The sequence below is a fragment of the Octodon degus genome, unplaced genomic scaffold, assembly GCF_000260255.1.
Source record: "Octodon degus isolate 3935 unplaced genomic scaffold, OctDeg1.0 scaffold00156, whole genome shotgun sequence".
NCBI classification, from domain to species: domain Eukaryota; kingdom Metazoa; phylum Chordata; class Mammalia; order Rodentia; family Octodontidae; genus Octodon; species Octodon degus.
The window spans coordinates 1,019,845-1,038,173 of NW_004524732.1; the positions used below are offsets into that span (position 1 = coordinate 1,019,845).

At 36.0% G+C, this 18,329-nt stretch overlaps 1 protein-coding gene across 3 annotated transcripts in view; it reads left to right on the top strand.

Moving 5' to 3' along the window:
* Positions 1 to 18,329, top strand: part of Oma1 (OMA1 zinc metallopeptidase) — a 108,693-nt gene that overhangs the window by 19,444 nt on the left and 70,920 nt on the right. For all 3 annotated transcript variants that reach the window (XM_004642591.2, XM_023702687.1, XM_023702688.1), the window contains exons 4-7: positions 448 to 624; positions 724 to 831; positions 3,911 to 4,039; positions 7,306 to 7,380. In XM_004642591.2, coding sequence (XP_004642648.1) covers positions 448 to 624; positions 724 to 831; positions 3,911 to 4,039; positions 7,306 to 7,380 — 489 coding nt within the window. The remainder of the gene's footprint in view (positions 1 to 447; positions 625 to 723; positions 832 to 3,910; positions 4,040 to 7,305; positions 7,381 to 18,329) is intronic.

An 18,329-nucleotide genomic window follows, 5' to 3' on the forward strand; every position in this document is an offset into this window, starting at 1 on the left:
TTTTGTATCTCTTTATGTGAAGTCTTTGCTTATAGGCAGTGTTTTGTTTCTTGAAATACTTAAGGAAGTAGAAATAATATTTAAGCATTTACATGTGGACAGGTTAAAAGAATGAAATTTTGATTTCAACACATTTATAAGAAAAATCTTAGTACTGGAATTTATTCCTTTGTGAGAAATCACATTGCCTTTACATGAATAATTCAAATTCAAGAAATTTGTATATTCAATGTATATAAATTTTTACATAATTAAAATATTCAACACTAAGCAGCCATGAAGCAATATAAACATTTTTTTTTTTTTTTTCAGAACCAGGAATTGAACTCAGGACCTTGCGCTTGCCGGGGAAGTGCTTATTCCACTAAGCCATCTCCCCGGCCCTAATATAAACATTTTATAGAGCTAAAACTTTTAAAATAAGAATACTTTGCTTTAATGTTTCAGTTGATGGAAGAATTTAAAGATGACATGCTAACTGAGAAAGACCCTCGATATCTAACAGTTAAAGAAGTGGTTTATCATTTAGTTGAATGCAATAAGGATATGCCAGGAATCTCTGAGATCAACTGGGTTATTCATGTGGTTGACTCCCCGGATACAGTAAATGCTTTTGTGCTACCAGTAAGTGAATGTTTTCAAATACATTTTTTTATTGCTAAATTTAATGCCCTTATTTTTTATGTTGTTTTAATTGCTCACCTTGTTTTCTTTATAATACAGAATGGACAAGTATTTATTTTCACGGGGCTCTTAAATAGTGTAACCGATATGCATCAGCTTTCCTTCCTTCTGGGCCATGAAATAGCACATGCAATACTTGGGCATGCTGTAAGTACTTAAAGTGAGTGGTCAGTTGAAGTAATGCTTTGAAGTTGAAAAGTTGTTTAAAGAACTGCATTTTTTTTCAGTTTTCTTTCCTTTTTTTCAATGGTGGAATTTTAGTTTTTAGTAACTTGCTTTATTTTGTTACCTGAAAAATATAATTGGCTAGTTTTGAGAATTTTTATGACCGGAAGTATTTGATACTGGATAATTAGAGTTTGTTTTAAATACCATTTTATCATCTGTCTCTTTTGCTAAAATTTTTTTTCCTCAATCTCTAATTATTTCTTTTCTTTTTTTTTTCAGTTTTCTCCATTTCTACTTCATTAGTGTTTTTTTTCCATAATTTTTCGAATTTCAAATTAGATTTTAACTCCATAATTATTAACATGATTGTAATCTAGTCATCATAATCTTTTTTTTCCCATAATTTTACTGAGAAACGAATAGCAATGAGACAATTTCACACCAAATTGATAGGACAGTTTCAATAATTAACACATTGCATACATTCTTCCTAGTGGTTATTTGTTGTACAAGATGCAGACATGATATCCTATTTACAAACACTATTAGAACAAATCCCTCTATTCGTTAAGAGAATGTAACTATATATCTATCCTTTTGAATACATTTTGAATACACAGATACAAAATGGACATTCATCGGTATCCCCTTTTTTGTTTAGTTAGCATAATTAATCGTGGGAAAGTAATGTTACTTTTTGGGTAAATCAGTTTTTCTTTTTTGTTTATCAGAGGATAGCTTAGAATATCTCTGAAAATGTCTAGAATGAACTGCAGTATATAATTAGTGAAGAGTAATAATACCTTGTCATCTTGCAGTTTTCTGGACCTTTTACTGTATATCTTCTCATTCATAACTTCAGTGTTTCATGAAGTGTATGTGTTTGCTATCCCTGTTTTACGTGCGAGGAAACTGATACTTAAAAGACTAGCTAACATACTTTACCTAGCAAAGTGTCTGACTTGGGACTTTACACCAAGTCTTCTGCGTGCAAGTCTGGCACCTTCCTTTCAGATAACACTGTTATCTGGTTGTTGCTGGTACTCTTTATAGAATTTGGGGTGATTTATGTGCCTGAGATTATACATGTCTAGTTTGACTTGGCATGAGTTCAGGAAAACATATTTTTTTACTCCTTTAAAAATTTTTATTTATTAAAAATGAGAATGGCCCTTGTCCACATGAGAGAGAAATGTATTTTCTTTAATTGGAAATATGAAGGTAAATAGAATTGTGAAATTCCAAGTTTGAAATGTAAGTAATATTAACATTAAATGAAAATGAAAATGTTTATATTCTTTCTAAAAGTCACCTCTAATTCTGCCTTATCTTAGAGTAATAATGAGATGTTTTATTTTGTTACCTGAAAAATATAATTGGCTAGTTTTGAGAATTTTTATGACCGGAAGTCATGAAAAAGTCGCATTTTTTGAAGCACAGTTAATAATTTTCTTTCTTCTGAATTATAAGAAACTTTGAAAAATATTTTTGTTAAATATATACAAGAACAAATTAAGCAATTGATGGTGCCATTTTATGAACTCATATCTCTCCAGTATGGTGTCATACCTGCAAAAACAAATCAAACTTTTTCTCTTGAGCATTTAAAAGTTGTTACTGTGTAGTACATTTGTTTTCTGACATGTAGCTCCATGCCTTATATTCATTGTATTGTCATCTGTTTCAGTGCAAGAACTATAATTAGACGAGATGGAAAATGCAAATAGCAGTCTTAATAGAAAATAGTCATTAATATTTCTTTGCCAGAGGTGCTTGTTATCAACAGTGTTTTCTGTTTTGGGACTCTCAATTTAGAGTCAGTCTAACCTTTTATATTCTCATTCTGCACAAATTTTTTAATTTCTAAGACTTCATCGTAGCAACTGTAGTCTTTAATAATAGAGAGGACTTTTTGTTCTATAATGACTTCATTTTGAGTTTAACTTTTTTGTGTTAAAATTATTCTGTAATTGTTTTTCACAGCATACAATTATTATAATGAAGCAAATTGTATTTTTGTGAGGACAGATCATAATGTTAAAGGGCATAGTCTAAATCATTGGCTTAGGTTTTAGCCATGTTGCATATATTCAGATAGTGACCTCTGTGTTCAGCGTCAGTATGACATTAGTATTTACCAATCAACTCAACAGTGAACAATGAATAATCCACTGCAGCAAACTTAAATTAGATGTTACAGTGTAAAACAACTATGTTCAAGCTAGGCATGGTGGTGATGGCCAGCATTTGGGAAGTTGATGCAGAAGGATCGCAAGCTTGAGGCAAGGCATAGTGCGTTTGAGGCTAGTCTGCATTATATAGCGCTCTCTTGTCTAAAAAATAAAATAGGAAGGTATTTTATGGTAAGCCTATCTTGGTTACTGCCATAAGTAAGTACAAAAACTCATTGAACTCAATTCTCTGTTGAGAAATACTGAACTTATTAAATTACCTACTTGTATAACTAAATCATACTTTCATATATTTAGTTATAAAGATTAGAATGCTTTTATTTAAAATAAACTTGCAATCTTTCTGAATTGTTTAAGAGTTTAGTCTTTCTCAAAAATATAAATACAGTAATCATGTTTATTTGATATTTAAAAGGATACAGTGACTGTATCAGAAACTAAAATTGCCTGAGTTTGAATCTTAGTCATTTCACTAACAGCTGTAAAAATTTGAGCTATTCTTTTAACCTCTTTCCATCTCAATTTCCTTATCTGTAGAATAAGAATAATTATTTCATAGATTGTGTTAATAGAAATTGCAAATGAATGAACTTGTCGTTGTTTCTGACTGATTAGTTTGACATGGTGTACGTTGGTTACATGTATGAGTGACTATGTAAGTTGTAAGCAAGGGAAAGGAACAGAATGAGAACAGAGAAGCACATTAAAGGAAAAAGTTAAGGATTGTAACTGGTGAAGGGCAGTTAAACACATGTAATGTGTTATTTAATGTGACTACACGTGATATGATAACTAAAGAATATAAGCATATACTGTCTCAGTTTATTAAAATTAACCATAATTTTCATTATTTTGATTATTTTTAGGCGGAAAAGGCTAGTATGGTTCATTTATTGGATTTTCTAGGTATGATTTTTCTCACCATGATTTGGGCCATTTGTTCACGAGATAGTTTGGCAATTTTGGGCCAGTGGATACAGTCTAAATTGCAGGAGGTACGTCTGAGGTAAAAATTTGAATTTATAGTGGTCTGTTTTGATGATTTTATGTTATTACTGTAAAGCAACAAATACCATGGATGTTTTCATGTTTTATCATGAAATCGATGTACTGAATTTAATGTCATAATTTCTCATTTTTAGAGGATATTATTGCATATGAACATTTAAATTAAAGAATACATCTTGTGGATAATGCACAGTAATAGGTTAAAAGAGTGTGGTGAATTTTGCCTAATACATTTTTTTTTTCAGTACTAGAGTATGAAACCAGGGAATTCTGAACTATAGCCCCTTTTAAAATTTTATTTTGAGACAGATTTTTGCTAAGTTGCCCAGGATGCCTTTTAACTTCTTGTGGTCTTCTTCCTCGAGTTCCCAGTTGGCGGGGGTTACAGGTGTGCACCATGATGCCCAGCTATGTTATTTTATCGTGGTTGGTTAGACAGGGAGAAAACTCAGTCGCTGACCCTTTTCTTCCTTGTGTGGTCATGGTCAAATGACTATCCTATCCCAGACATTTGCATTTTAATGGGGAACTTACTAAAGAAGCTTCTGAATTTAAGCTGTAATACTCCTGGGATTGGCTGAAGGTGCTTTGCCATCCTCCTCTCTTGCTTACTCCCTGTTAAACTAACATTGCTTAGGAATGTTGAAAGGACAGTCTCACTAGGGGTTTGTTAATTTTTGTTGTTAGTGTGTATGTATAATCATAATAATTCCAAACATGGTTATTCATTTTATTCAGAACAGTGCATCACCAAGAGTACTCCTTGAGATCTTTGTAATTGCTTTGTTAACCATGATTAATTATTTTAGTTTACATCTTGAGGTATTCCCTTTGTCCCAGGATATTCGTTATTTAGGAGCAGTCTGTTGTTTGTTTAATGATATGTGAGCACCCATCAGAGCAGCTGGGTGCTGTTCACATCTAATGTGCAAAATTCTTTGAAACAAATTGCTTTTGAAATGGATAACTCTTATTTCTTTCTGCCATATCCTTTGACTTCATTTATATGGAAATAAAAGTTCTGAAATACAGGAAGACTGGTTGAGAGGACCTCATGGTTTAATACTACTTATGTTGCTGGACTAGTAAGATGTCAAAGGAGTTTATGTAGTTTCCCCTTTTGCCTATACATTTGTTTATAGCAAAGTTAGTTTAGCTATTGTGTCTTGAAATACTTGATGAATCCTACTTCTTGAGTATAATTCTTCAATTTAACAATTAAATTGAAAATAAGTAGGGATGATTTCTGCATCCTTTTATCCTCCATTGAGGCCCTTCTAGGGATTAGGTACCTTAATTTTGGGCAGTTGTTTTTTTTCTCTGTGTGATGGAAGCTCATAAAGGAATGGTGAAGGTGGAGCCACTAGAGAGCAGGAAATGTGTGTGCTCCTTTCCCACTCAGTCACATTGTGATGGCAGAACACTGAGGGCATGGTTTCTTTATCTAAGAGTCACTGGAATCTTGAACTGAGTAATTGTTTGTGGTGGGAAGTTGTCCCACTCATTGTGGGATATTTAGTGGCATATCTGGCCTCTACCCACTAGATGCCACTGTCTCCCCAGTCCCAGCTCTTACAGTCAAAAATATCTCCCAACACTTAGAAGACACAGTCACATCAGGTTAAGAACTACTGCCTCACTATCTGTTACATAGTGAGGACTCAACAGATACAAATTTTATTATTGGTACATTGAATCCTCCTTGCAGCTCTGGGAGTTTGACACTATTATTTGCTCCCTTTTCCACATGATGCTACCAGCTGTCCTTTGAAAGTCTGCATTTTTAGTCAGTAGATGATTGGTAGATTGGATGGGGTACATGCAGACTGTTCATTGAGAATGAGACCTTATGTGGCTTAGTTCTTCAAACTAAAATAGACATAATTGAGAAGGAAGAAGGTTCTATCTAATGGTCACTTTCTGTTTTTGTTATTCTTCTCTTGTTGCTGGGACAAATACCCAACACTCAAAATGAAGGAAGGAAAGGTTTATTTAGCTTACAGTTACTGGAGGTTTCAAGACCCTGGAGGAGAGGTTGGGGTGCTGCCATGTCCAGGATGACCCTCTCCACATCTCAGAAAGCACAGGCTAGCCAGTTTAATGGTTCGTGCCTCTCTGGCTCCTCCCCTCAGGTTCCACCCTGGTCCTTTGGCCCTGCCCCTCAAGCCACTTGCTTCTCCAGCCGCATCTGCTGCATAACTTACATGAGGTTTTTTGGGGGACAACTAGACACAAACCATAACATGTACTATGAACCAGATTGATCATTGCTAGTCACAGTCATATCCCTGCCTTTGAAAAATTGCTCTCTCAATAACCTTTTCTGAAAAGTCCTGCCTATGTATTGATCTATCTCTCGTAAAATTTTAGTACTTATAGTTACAATTTAACTGGAAAACATTCTCATAAATAATAATAATGATCAGGAAAATTAAAGCTATATCTATTTTATTTTTTATTTGAAGTAAGAAGAAAATTTTATTTTCCTAACTAATCAATACTTGGAAAATGAAATTAAGCTAATTTATCAAAGAAAGAACATTCTGTTACATGGTTAATTTCTTTACTGAAATAAATCCTCTAGTAATGTCATTAGCTATTATATACTTACGTGTTTTTCAATTTTTATTTAAAAATACAAGATCATAATGTTCCTTGACCATATTAAAAGCCCTCACTAATAAGGTTTCTCAGAGAACCCTCTATTCAGTGGTTGAAGATTGTAATAATAGACATAAACTAACTTAGAAGATTTTCCAGAAATTCATAGGAATGACTTTTTCTAGTTTATTCCATGTGTTTAAAGTACTAATTTGATGGGGGAAAATAAAGATTGTATGTATATTTTATACTATTGTGTTAAGTGTTAATTGTAGAGTGTAGAATTTTTATATTAGCTACTCCATGAAATAAATTCTAAAAAAATCTCACTTCGGGGCTGGCAAGATAGCTCAGTGGACTAAGCACCTGTGTAGGCAAGTGCAGGGACTGGGGTTCGATCCCTGGCACCTGTAATCCCAGAACTAGCCCCACCTCTGGGCACGCTGAGCCGGCCACTGAATGTGGGCATGGTGGTGCACGCCTATAATCCCAGCGCTGGGGAGGCTAAAAAGAGGAGGATCACGATGAGTGCAAGCTGCCTAGTCAGACCCTGTATCAAATACATTAGAAAGAAAAGAAAACCCTCACTTTGTTATTCCTTTTGTCATAATAAATTGCCTAAATGGAAATTTTCTATTCTGTTTCTTCTCAGTATATGTTTGATAGACCATACAGTAGAACGTTGGAAACCGAAGCTGATAAAATTGGACTACAGCTAGCAGCAAAGGTAACATAGTTAGTAGCTGAAAATATAGTATCCTTCCCATAGAAAGTAATAAATATATTGTGTTAATAAATATGTTGTGTTAATGTTCCGCATGGGTAGAAAAGGAGAGATGAACTGTATTAGCCCTTTGTGTTAATCAGCTGTACTTTGCTGCGTCAAAATACCAGAGGCATCTACTAACTTAAAAACTGGAAAAGTTTATTGAACTCACAGCTTTGGAGGTTAAAAGGCATCAGCTCTGTTCCAGTGCAGTAAAAGGATGGCAGCATGATAGAAAAAGGGTACATGTAGAAGCAGAATGGCAAAATGGTCACATCTGGACCTGAAGCAGAGAGGAGACTGGTGGGGTCCTCAGAATTCCTGTCAAGGGCACATTTCAGTGACCTGAGGATCTCCTAAGGCCCACCTGTGCAGCATTCTGCCATGTCCCAGTGACACTATCCTGGGCCAAGCCTTAACCTAATGAACCCATGGGTGTCACTCAGACTCCACTGACTGAATCACTGGACCCTTCAGACAGTTTTTTTAACTTTGTAAAAGTTGAAGATCATGGTCCTTGAAAGAATACATAGTTGAAGATACTCATTTAGCTCCCTTGTATATAGGAAGCTATATTATGCCTCTGACAGAATATATAAAGTTGCAGTGCTGTAATTATAAGAGTATTTGAAAAAGTCTTAATCTTTCATGGGAAAGGAATTCATAATATATATATAAGCATATATATATATGCTACAGATAGGAAATTTGTAAATTGAAATTTAAAAACATGTAGTTGTGTAGTGTCCCAAACTCTTTTTTAAAAACTTACACCCTCTGGAAAGTTAATGATATTGTACTCCTCTCCCTTTCTTTTTAGTCTCAGGAATCTTTTTGAGCAAATAAGACGATGTGTTTCCCTACCTAGAACAAGGTGAATTCTACTGTAGTTATGCATGGTAAACAAAGTGAAGTTTCTACCATTTATTTAAATGGTAAAAGAGCAGTTAGGTACTTTTATTATTACATATGACTTTTTACCCCAACTCTGGGCCTTTCCTTTTATTTAAATTGATTTTGTTCCTCTCTGCTGAACAGAGCACTTCAGATGTGGCTACCTGTGATAATTGAGTTATTAACAGTGGTCTCTTCTGTCACGCAGTATTCTACAACACTGACCTGGCTATTCTTGAATCTTTATGTTTTCATGTAAATTTAGATGCAGCTTGTTAGATTGCACTTCCATGCAGAAGCATGCCTAGGGTTTTTGACTGGAATTGCATTACGTTTGTGCATCAACTTAGGGACAGTTGAATGGTGTCTGTCCTATTCAGTTTTCCTTTCTGTGGATATGCTATATTTGTCTGTTTATTTAGATGTTCTGTATGTTTTCTAATACTATTTTGAAGGGTTTTTTGTATATAAGAGTTCCACATATTTTATAGACTTAAGTTTTTGATATTTTTGATTTTGTGATAATATCATAAAAATGAGGGCCGACCAAATAGCTCAGCAGATTGAAGTGCCTGCTTAGGCAGATGCAGCATCTGGGATTCAATCCCTGGCGTGGCATGCCCTGCCGTGCCAGCCCTTCCCCCAGGGCATGCTGAGGCAGCGAGACTGGGCGTGGTGGCTCATGTGTGTAATCCCAACTTTTGGGGAGGCTGAACACAGGCAGATCACTACAAGTCTGATCTACATAGTGAGACCCTGTAAATGCTGTAGACCCCGTACTCAAATACAAAAAATACAAAAAATAAAAATTGCTTGTTGTATAAATACAACCAATTTATATATCTGACTTTGTATCCAGCAACTTTTATTTTTTCCTTTCTGAAATATATTCTTTTTTCCATCTACTTTAATATCTTTCAATTTTGTTTCTTAATTTTATTTTTTTATTTTTATGCTTTAAAAATTAATTATTTTGTTTGTTTGATACATGGTCTCAACTGTGCAGTTCAGGCTTGTAGTAATTCTCCTGTCAAGATCAAAAACTATAATCAGTATCACCTTGATATTGGATCATGATCGACCCACTTATTTTTGCATGAGAACTGGGTGATTTCTGTTGATAGTGCTATGTCTTTATTTCAGAATCATAACTGTAGACACTGATTTTCTCTCTTCTGAGTGCATTTCTTAAAAGGTAAAATCCAAAGCAGCATGATTGCACAACTCCAGTACGATTGACAGAATTTTATGTCAGTGTGTTATTTGTGATCCTTGACTTCCAGCACACCTTAAAACACTTTCAACTGTTGCTCACAACTGATTGCATTGAACAAGCTGAAATTTGTCACACACTGTAACTAAGGTGCTTACTACCTTAATACCTTAGTATGCTGCATCTTTTTTTGAAGATCGCTGCCTTTTTGTTTGTTTTTTTGAGACCCGGTCTTGCTATGTAGTTCAGGTTGGTCTTGAACTGACTGTGTAGTCCATGCTGACCTTGAATTTACAGTGATCTTCCTGTTGGAATTTCAGGAGTGGGCACCACACCTTGCTCAGATCCCTGGCCCTTCTGTTGGATGCCACACAGCAGCAATCATCACTGTTTTTTGATCCTATATACTGTCTATAGGCAAAGGTGGAGTGCACTCCTGCATTGTTTCCTTGCCTCTGAGGACTTTTTTCTTGAATTTTGGCTGTACAGCTCACTTCATGTTCTGTCCACAGAGTCTTTAAGCAGGTAGGACTTCTGTTTCCTGTTGCTGAAACTGCTCCTGATGAGTGTGCTCATGTGGTTGGAGGGGAAAGCAGCAGTCTCACAGAACTGGTCCCTATAGGCTGTTTTTAAAATTAGATTTGTCTCTGGTTTCTACCTGCTTTTCTACAACCTTACCACCACATCCCCTTCAGATTTTTCCTCCTTTATTCAGATGCCAGTCAGGGTTTGGGCAGAACTGACAGAGTTTTTCACCATTTTATTGTCCTCTAACTGTAAGAGCTACCTGCTTCAGAGTTCTCATTGCTTCTCTATCTCTTTACTGTCTTCTGTGAACCTGTAGCTGGGAGATTGTCATTTCCCACTCATTTTCTGTGACTTTCTCCATGGTACCTGGGTGAATACCCTTAGGCCAGAAAGCTATTATTTCTTCAAAGATTTTCAGTGTTAAATTCTCTTCTGGCTTCTGTTAATTTTTTTTTTTTTTAAACTTTCTAGTAGCTTTAAGTCATTTTTATTGATAATCAGGTTTTCACTGTTTTATGCTGTAGGGTTCATATGACCACTTTCCCTGTCATCCACTGCTGGGAGCTTCATATTCTGTTCAAGCATATTGTTTCAAGGCATACAACTTTAAATTAGCAATTTTTTCTTTGAGCATGTTAATTATGACATTCCAGTGTTTTACCTTCCCTCCCATCCACTTTCCCCCTCCCTCCTCCCTTTCCCACTCCCTTCCCTACTCCTCACGCTCCACTCTACCCCTTTCCCCTTTCCTAGCCATCAGTCTTTATGTTGTTCCTTAAAAGGCAATAAGGGCCCATGAGATAGCTCAGTGGACTAAGTGTCTGCTTTGGCATGCAGTGCTGGCCCCACCTCCAGGGCTAGCACTGAGCTAGTGACTGAGTCTGGGCGTGGTGGTACACACCTGTAATCCCAGTGCTGTGGAGGCTGAAAACCAGAGGATCATGATGAGTCTGAACTGTGTAGTGAGACTCTGTACCAAATACATAAATGAAAAAAAAAAAAAACAACAACAACAAACATAATTTTTCCCTGTGGCTGCTAAAATATGCTATTTGTCTTTGCTTTTCTGTAGTTTGACTGTGATAGGTTTATGTATGTTTTCTTTGTAGTTATTTTTTGTACTTATTGGCTTAAGTATGTATGTTTTCATCACTGGTCTTAGTTATATTTCTTGTTTCTGAGACAAAATACCTGATACCCAAAGTGAAAGAAGGAAAAGTTTATTTAGCTTCAGTTTGTAGAATAGTTGACTGGCTCCACGGCAGGGTGGTATGTCAAAGGGACATTGCAGAGGAGAAGCAGTTCACGGTGGCAGCAGATGACAGAAGCAAGCAAGCAGCCCTTGACAAACCTGTTTCTGCCTCTTACATTTTAGCCAGGCTAACTGCCTTTAGGGTGGGTAGCATTAACACCTTTATTCCTAGTGCCCTTGGTCCTACATTGCATCACGAGTCAATCCCAATGTCCCAAGCGCTAGATCAAGACACTTCAGAAAAGCCCCAGCTCTGACCATCTCAGGTTTTGGGGACATCTAGACAGAAGCCATCACAAGTGGGAAATGTTTGGCCTTAGTCTGTTTTTATTCTCAAATAATATAATTTTTTAAATTAAGTTCATTGGTACTGTTTAGATACACATCATTATTATATTCATCATAGGGAATTTGTACCTATACATGATACATTTTGATTCCTTTTTCCCCTATTCCCCTCCATTCCATTCAACCCTTCTTCCTGTCTTACTTATAAAGCTTTGTTTCCATTTTATCTTTCATTTCTCATTCCGCCTCCCTCTCAGTTTCCCCTTTTTTTTGAACAGTTTCTTCCTGTTTCAGTTTTTATAATACATTTTTGTTCTTATTTACACATTCATTTTATTATACCAACGAGACCGTGGCAATATTGACTTGTGTGCCTGATTTGTTTCACTGAAGAGTATGTTTTCAAGGGGCATCCATTTAGCTATAACTGTCTCAAGTTTATCCATCTTTATGGCTGAGTAGAACTATTGTATAAAAAAGCCACATTTTTTTTTTGTCCATTCATCATTTGTTGGACATTTATGTTGCTTCCAAGAATAGCTATTACAAACTGCTGCTGTAAACGTGAGTGGACATATCTCTGTGGATGGGTGCTTTTAATTCTTTTGGGAAGACACATTGAATGTGTGCCTGGGACCTCTAGTCCTAGTCTTTTGAAGAGTCTCCACACTGATTTTGTGGTAGGTGCACCAGTCTACACTCCCACAAACAGTAGAGAAGTGTTCCTTTTAACAGTCATTTGTTAGTGGTTGATTTCTTGATAATAGCTATTCTTTCTGGAGTGAGATAGAATCTCAGTGCTGTTTTAATTTACATCTCTCAAATGAGCAGTGATGTTGAATATCTTTTCATATATTTTCCATTGTACTTCTTTACAAATGGAAAATAAGTATATGAGAGGTATGTATTCACTTTAGATATCCAGTTTTGGATTGGGTTTTCAAATTTGGGAGTGTCTGATTTTTCACATTAATTATATGTACTAGATATTTAGTTTTTTGAGGAACAATTGGCTAAAACTTTTTCCTACTCTGAGTTGTCTCTTTGCTCTGTTGATTTCTTTTGCTTTGCAAAAGCTTTTTAATAGGATGAGCTCTGATTAATAAGATGATATGCTGATTTTTTATTATTTCCTGTGCAATTATGATTTTCCTGAAGTCTTTTCCTACACCTATTCCTTCAAGAATTCTACCTATTCTTGTTTTTCTGTTTTAATATTTTGATCTTTGGCTCATTTCTATTTTAGTTTAGTGTATGTTAATAGACATGGGTCTAGTTTTAGTCTTCAGCATAGGAAAAGCCAGTTTTTCCAGCACCTTTTATTAAGAGTCCTACCATTCTTCCAGTAAATGTGCTTGGAGCCTTTAATGAAGATAAGTTGGCATAATGTGTTTGGAGTTGTTTCTGCTTCTTCTAATTTGTTCATTAATCCTTGGGTTAATTTTTTATTTTTGGCCAGTACCATGCTGTTTTTAGCACATTAGCTTTGTTGTATAGTATCAAATAAGGGATTGTGATGCCCCCCCTGCCTTGCCTTTGTTGCCCAGAATTGCCTTTGCTATTCTAGGACTCTTCTGCTTCTAAAGATATTTTAGGATTGTTTTCTCTGTTATGTGAGATAAACTATCAGAATTTTGATTGAAAATGCATTAAATCTGTGTAACAATTTTGGAAGTATGACCATTTTCACCCTGTTGGTTCTCCATATCCAAGAGTAGGGGTTGGCACAGTGTGCCCAGGGTTCATGGGCTGGTGCAACATGCGGTACTGGGACCTCTGAGCTATCTACCCAGCCGTCCTTTATTTTATTATTATTATTATTATTATTATTATTATTATTATTATTTAATGTATTTAGTACAAGAGTCTACAGGGTCTCATTACATAGATTGGACTTGCAGTGACCCTTCCTGTTTTTCAGTCTTCCAAGAGCTGGGATTACAGGCGTGTGGCGCCACGCCCAGTCTCAATTGCTATCTCAGCATGCCCAAGGGGTTGGGCCTGCACAGCCTGTTGGGGATCGAACCCCCAGCCCCTGTGTCTGCCTTAGCAGGTGCTTTAATCTGCTGAACTATCTGGCGGCCCTCCCTCCATTATTTTTTAACATACTATATTTGCTCTTTTTTTTCTTTCCTTCTTGGATTGTGACTGTATGTTGACCATTCATATTTCTCATTTTTTATTTTTCTATTTTCCATATTTATCTGTTTCAGCATGTACTATCTATTTTTCACTGTCTTGCAATTCACTAATCTTACTTATAATTGAGTTCTTTATGAATGAAACTCATGTTTGAGTTTTACATATCAGTTATTGTAGCTGTTCATTCTAGCATTTCAATTAGATTCTTTATAAGATTCAGTTCTCTGGTAAAATTCTCAGTTTTGCCATGAATTTCTTTATATTTTTCTTGAAGGTATTCCTTATACACTTCATTTATTGCAGTAGCTGGGTAATGTCGGTCCATTTCCGTTGTTTGTATTGCCTTCAGTCTTGTTTCTTGTTGTGGCTGCTTATTTTTCATGAATGGTGCATATCTTACATAAGTAGATAGATTGGCTCTAAAGAGTATTTTCTTTCACCAAAGGGATTCTTGTATTTGGTGAGCTCATTGAGTAGAGCGGAACACTTCTCAGTTGGAGCTCATCATCCATTGTGTTCTAAGGTACATGACATTTGTGCCTCACAGTGTACATTGCATTTAAGGTACATTGCATGTGTAGTAGGGTTTACATTCTGAGAAGGCTTTTGAAGGCTTGAAGTGTGTCTTACTCCTTCTCAGCTTTATCTTTTGTCCTCAGAGCACCAAGAGACTGCTAAGGTCTCTTCAGTTTTTGGGGGTATGTTTTATTTAATTTCTGTACCCCTTATCTGGATAAACCTACCTTAAATATTGGTTGTGTCTCCCTTATTGTTTAAGCTTGACTGCTCAAGATTTGGCTACCTTGAGAAGTCTGATTTCTAAGTGTTGGTATGCTACCCGTGTCAGATGCCAGATGGTTTCCTTAGCTACCTCTTTCTAGTTGAGTTTCAGTTGCATTCTGCTACCATTTTTAGCTTCTTGCCATTCATTGCTTAAAACCCTTCACAATTGCTGAGGGAAGCCACATAGAAGTCAGACTCACTTCAGTGAACTTTCCTTATCTGCCTCTCTAAGGGAGTTTGGCTTCTCCAGCCTTAGTAACTCAAGCCTTTGAAGTAGTCTTTTTACTTTGTCCAGATTTTCTTTTGCTTTTGGCAGGAATATAGGTCCATTAGATGCTACTTTATTAGTACTAGAAGATGAATTTTGCATCTTATTCACTGTAATAGCTACCTAATATTCTGTAACAGGGATGATACATTTTATTATTTATCTATTAATGAGCTACTTGAGTTATTTCCAGTTTTTGTTGTTACTGATAATTCTGAAAAGATCACCATCTATCTTTGAACCACATTTTTATAGCTGTGGGAGAGGTAATTATAAGATTGCTAAAATAGTCATTTTTATGTCTAAAAGATGTTCCTAGTTATTCCAGAATGTTAATAGCCAACCCCTGCAACATATGAGAATGTCTTTTTTTATACCCACATTGACACTTTTTAATTTTTAAATTTTTATCAATTTAGGCAAAAAGTTTCACATTACTTCCTAAATTTGTGTTTTTCTTACCTTGTGGTAAAGTTGAATACATTGTCTCTCTTTTATTGGCTGTTTTATTTCCCTTTTCCAGATTGCCTTTTATTATAGTCTGCTTGGTAGTTTTAAAAGAACATATTTTAGACTCTATATTTAGAAATTCTGAATCAGTAGAAAGATGATGACACTCTAGTCTGAAAGTGTTTAAGAGTAGCCAAGTGATTCTGATACCCAGACAGATTTGAATTTCACTACTTTTAAGTATTTGAACTCCAGTTTGTGTTTTTGGGATGGCTTAGTAAGTTCAATTTTCTGTTGTGTTTGAACCAGAAGAATGAATTTAGAGAAATTAATGAAGAAATACTAATGTTTCTTTGATTGATTATAAATTACAAGACTTTAAAAAAGTATATCTGTTTCATAAAATAAATGTGTATCTGATTAGGTAGAACTATAATTCTGTTTCCTAACGCACACTAGAATTGTTGTGTATACTTTGTGACTTTCTGCTAGTTGAGATAATAAGGTCTATTTAGTTCAAAGGAGAAAGAGCTGTTGTTACAGATGTTAAGTCATAAATATATAGAGATACAGATAATGTCTTTATTATGAAACACTTTAGGATAGAAAAATGCCATCTCTGAAGTACAAGTATTTATTTGCTGTCAAAAAGAAAAACAATATGAAAGCCTTGAATATTATATTTATGCTGCCATTTATTGTGTGATAGCTCTTTTTTTTTTGATAATAGCACCATTATCCATTATTTTGTACTTACTATATGCCAGGACTGTGCTCAGTTTCATATATGTTGCCTACTCTTACCTGTTTTATAGTAATTCCATGGAGTGGTTATTGTTATGATAGTCATCTCTGTTTTACAGGTGAAGCTAAAATCCACAAAGGTTATAAGCTACTTTGTTGTTCTTGGGAACAAGTAGTAAAACTGTGATTCAAACCAAGAATGTATGATTTCGAGTTTCATTCCTGTACCATGAGGGCATTTCTCTCATCAGCATGTCTGTTTCTGTATTGTTACATTTCATGCTTACTTTTCTCTTTATCTTCTTCTACTTTTAATAGCACTTGATGCTATTATCTGTATTTTTTTTAGAAACTTATGTGTATATTTTTGTGTGTTGCCATAGACTTCAGTGTCGTATTATAAATTCACAATAAAAGTAAGAGCCTTCCTAATACCTCAGAGGGAACTGTCCTAAACCCTCTTAGCTCTGTGTAACATGTTTGCATATTTGTGGTGGTTGCAGTGTCAGTTCATTGGCTTTGAAGTCTGCTGAGGGCCGTGACCACACTCGTGGGTATGTATGGGAGAGCCTTGGAGTGTGGCCTTTGGATCTGTCTCTGGCTCCTACCCCTTCCCTTTTGACAGTGCTTCCCTGATCTGCTTCCTGGCTGCCTTGAACCCAGCAGCTTTCCTCTACCTTACCTTTCTGTGTGGTGCTCCTGCCTGTGAGCTGAGTTAGCGGGCTGATTCAGGACTGAATCCCCTTCAAATGGGAGCCAACTGTAAGCCAAGTAAGCCTTTCCTCCTTTAAATTGAAGGTGGCAAGCATCACTGTGTCTAGCAACAGGGCTGACTGCATGTTTCATAATTTCTTTATTCACTAAGTTTAGATATTTTCTGTTGACCTCTCATAATGGAAGGTTCAGTCTTGTGTAATCTAATGATTTTATGTCCATATTTTTACCTGTATTCTTTTTTTTTTTTTTAATGGTATTGGCCATTGACCTATGGTCTTCACACTGAGCTGTATGGCCAACCCTTTTTATTTTTTATTTTAAGATGAGGTCTTAGTAAGTTGGTAAATCATCCAGGCTGGGTTTGAAATTTTGACCCTCCTTCCTCAGCCTCACAGAGTGCTGGGATTTCAGGAGTGTAATCTCATGCTCTGGTGTTAATATTTTGTTAAATATCTATTCAAGTCTTTTACCACATCCTAATTGGACAAGTTATTTTCTTATCACTATTTAGAATATTTTCTATGTATTGTAGAGAAAGATGTTTATTGCTTATATAATTTGAAGACATGTATTCTATGGTTTGTCTTTTATTTTTCTTAACAGAGTTTTTGGATTTAGGTTATTTATTTATTTATTTATTTATTTTTTATTTCTTTATTTTGCTGAGCAGACAACTTAATTTCAGTGAAGTCCACTGTGAGTAACCCAGAAGAGCTTCTCTGCCAGTTTCTGCTTCCTTCTGGTACCTTACTCCGGAACTCAGACCACTCCTACAGCCCTCCAGTCCTAGTACTCACTCCTGCGCTGAGTAAGAGTTACTGTTTTTCATTGAGCCTGTGTCCCCATGTCGTATTTGGTCAGGGCACTGCCATGTATTAGACTTTGGGGTGCATCTGGGAGTCCCCTGACATATTTCCCTTCTCTCAAGGATCACAGGCCTGTCCTGCCCATTATTCATTACCTGGAAATATCTGCCTTTTGTATTTGTTGAGCTGTATAGTTATTTATGATGAGAGAACAAGTGAGAGGATACTTATTCTCTTGTGACTGGGAGCATGTATAAGTCCTAAGATTTGTGTGCTGTAGACCTCAAGATTCTTTCTTGGATACCAAGTATAACTTTCCTGTGCTGTTAGGGAATCAGTCAGCTGCCAGGAAGCAGTGTAGTATGGTGATGGCTCGTGGGCCCTGGAACTACTTTGTCCAAGGTTGGTGATCTGATTTACCAGAGAGAGAGAAGTGTGTGATTTTTTTTTTTTTTTAAATATATTTTAGGGAAGGGTCTCCAGGGTGTTCAGGGTCTACTAGATTGGACTCATAGCGATTCTCCTGTTTACAGCCTCCCAAGTGCTGGGATTATAGGCGTGTGCCACCACACTTGGACTCCATGGTTGGCTCAGCGTGCCTGGGGGCGTGGCCTGCACAGCATGGGGGACTGGGTCCCTAGGCTTGTCCATTGTCTTTTAAATTTTTGTACTTAAATTTTTCCCTGCTGTTTTTTCTTTCACAGCTACTTCAAATCTGATGTGCTCAGTATTAAATGTTTGATTTACTCTCATCTATTTCTAATTATGTCTTTTTTACTCAGTGAAAAGCGTGGAGTCCACTTTAGCCTTCCTCCTCTTTTTTTT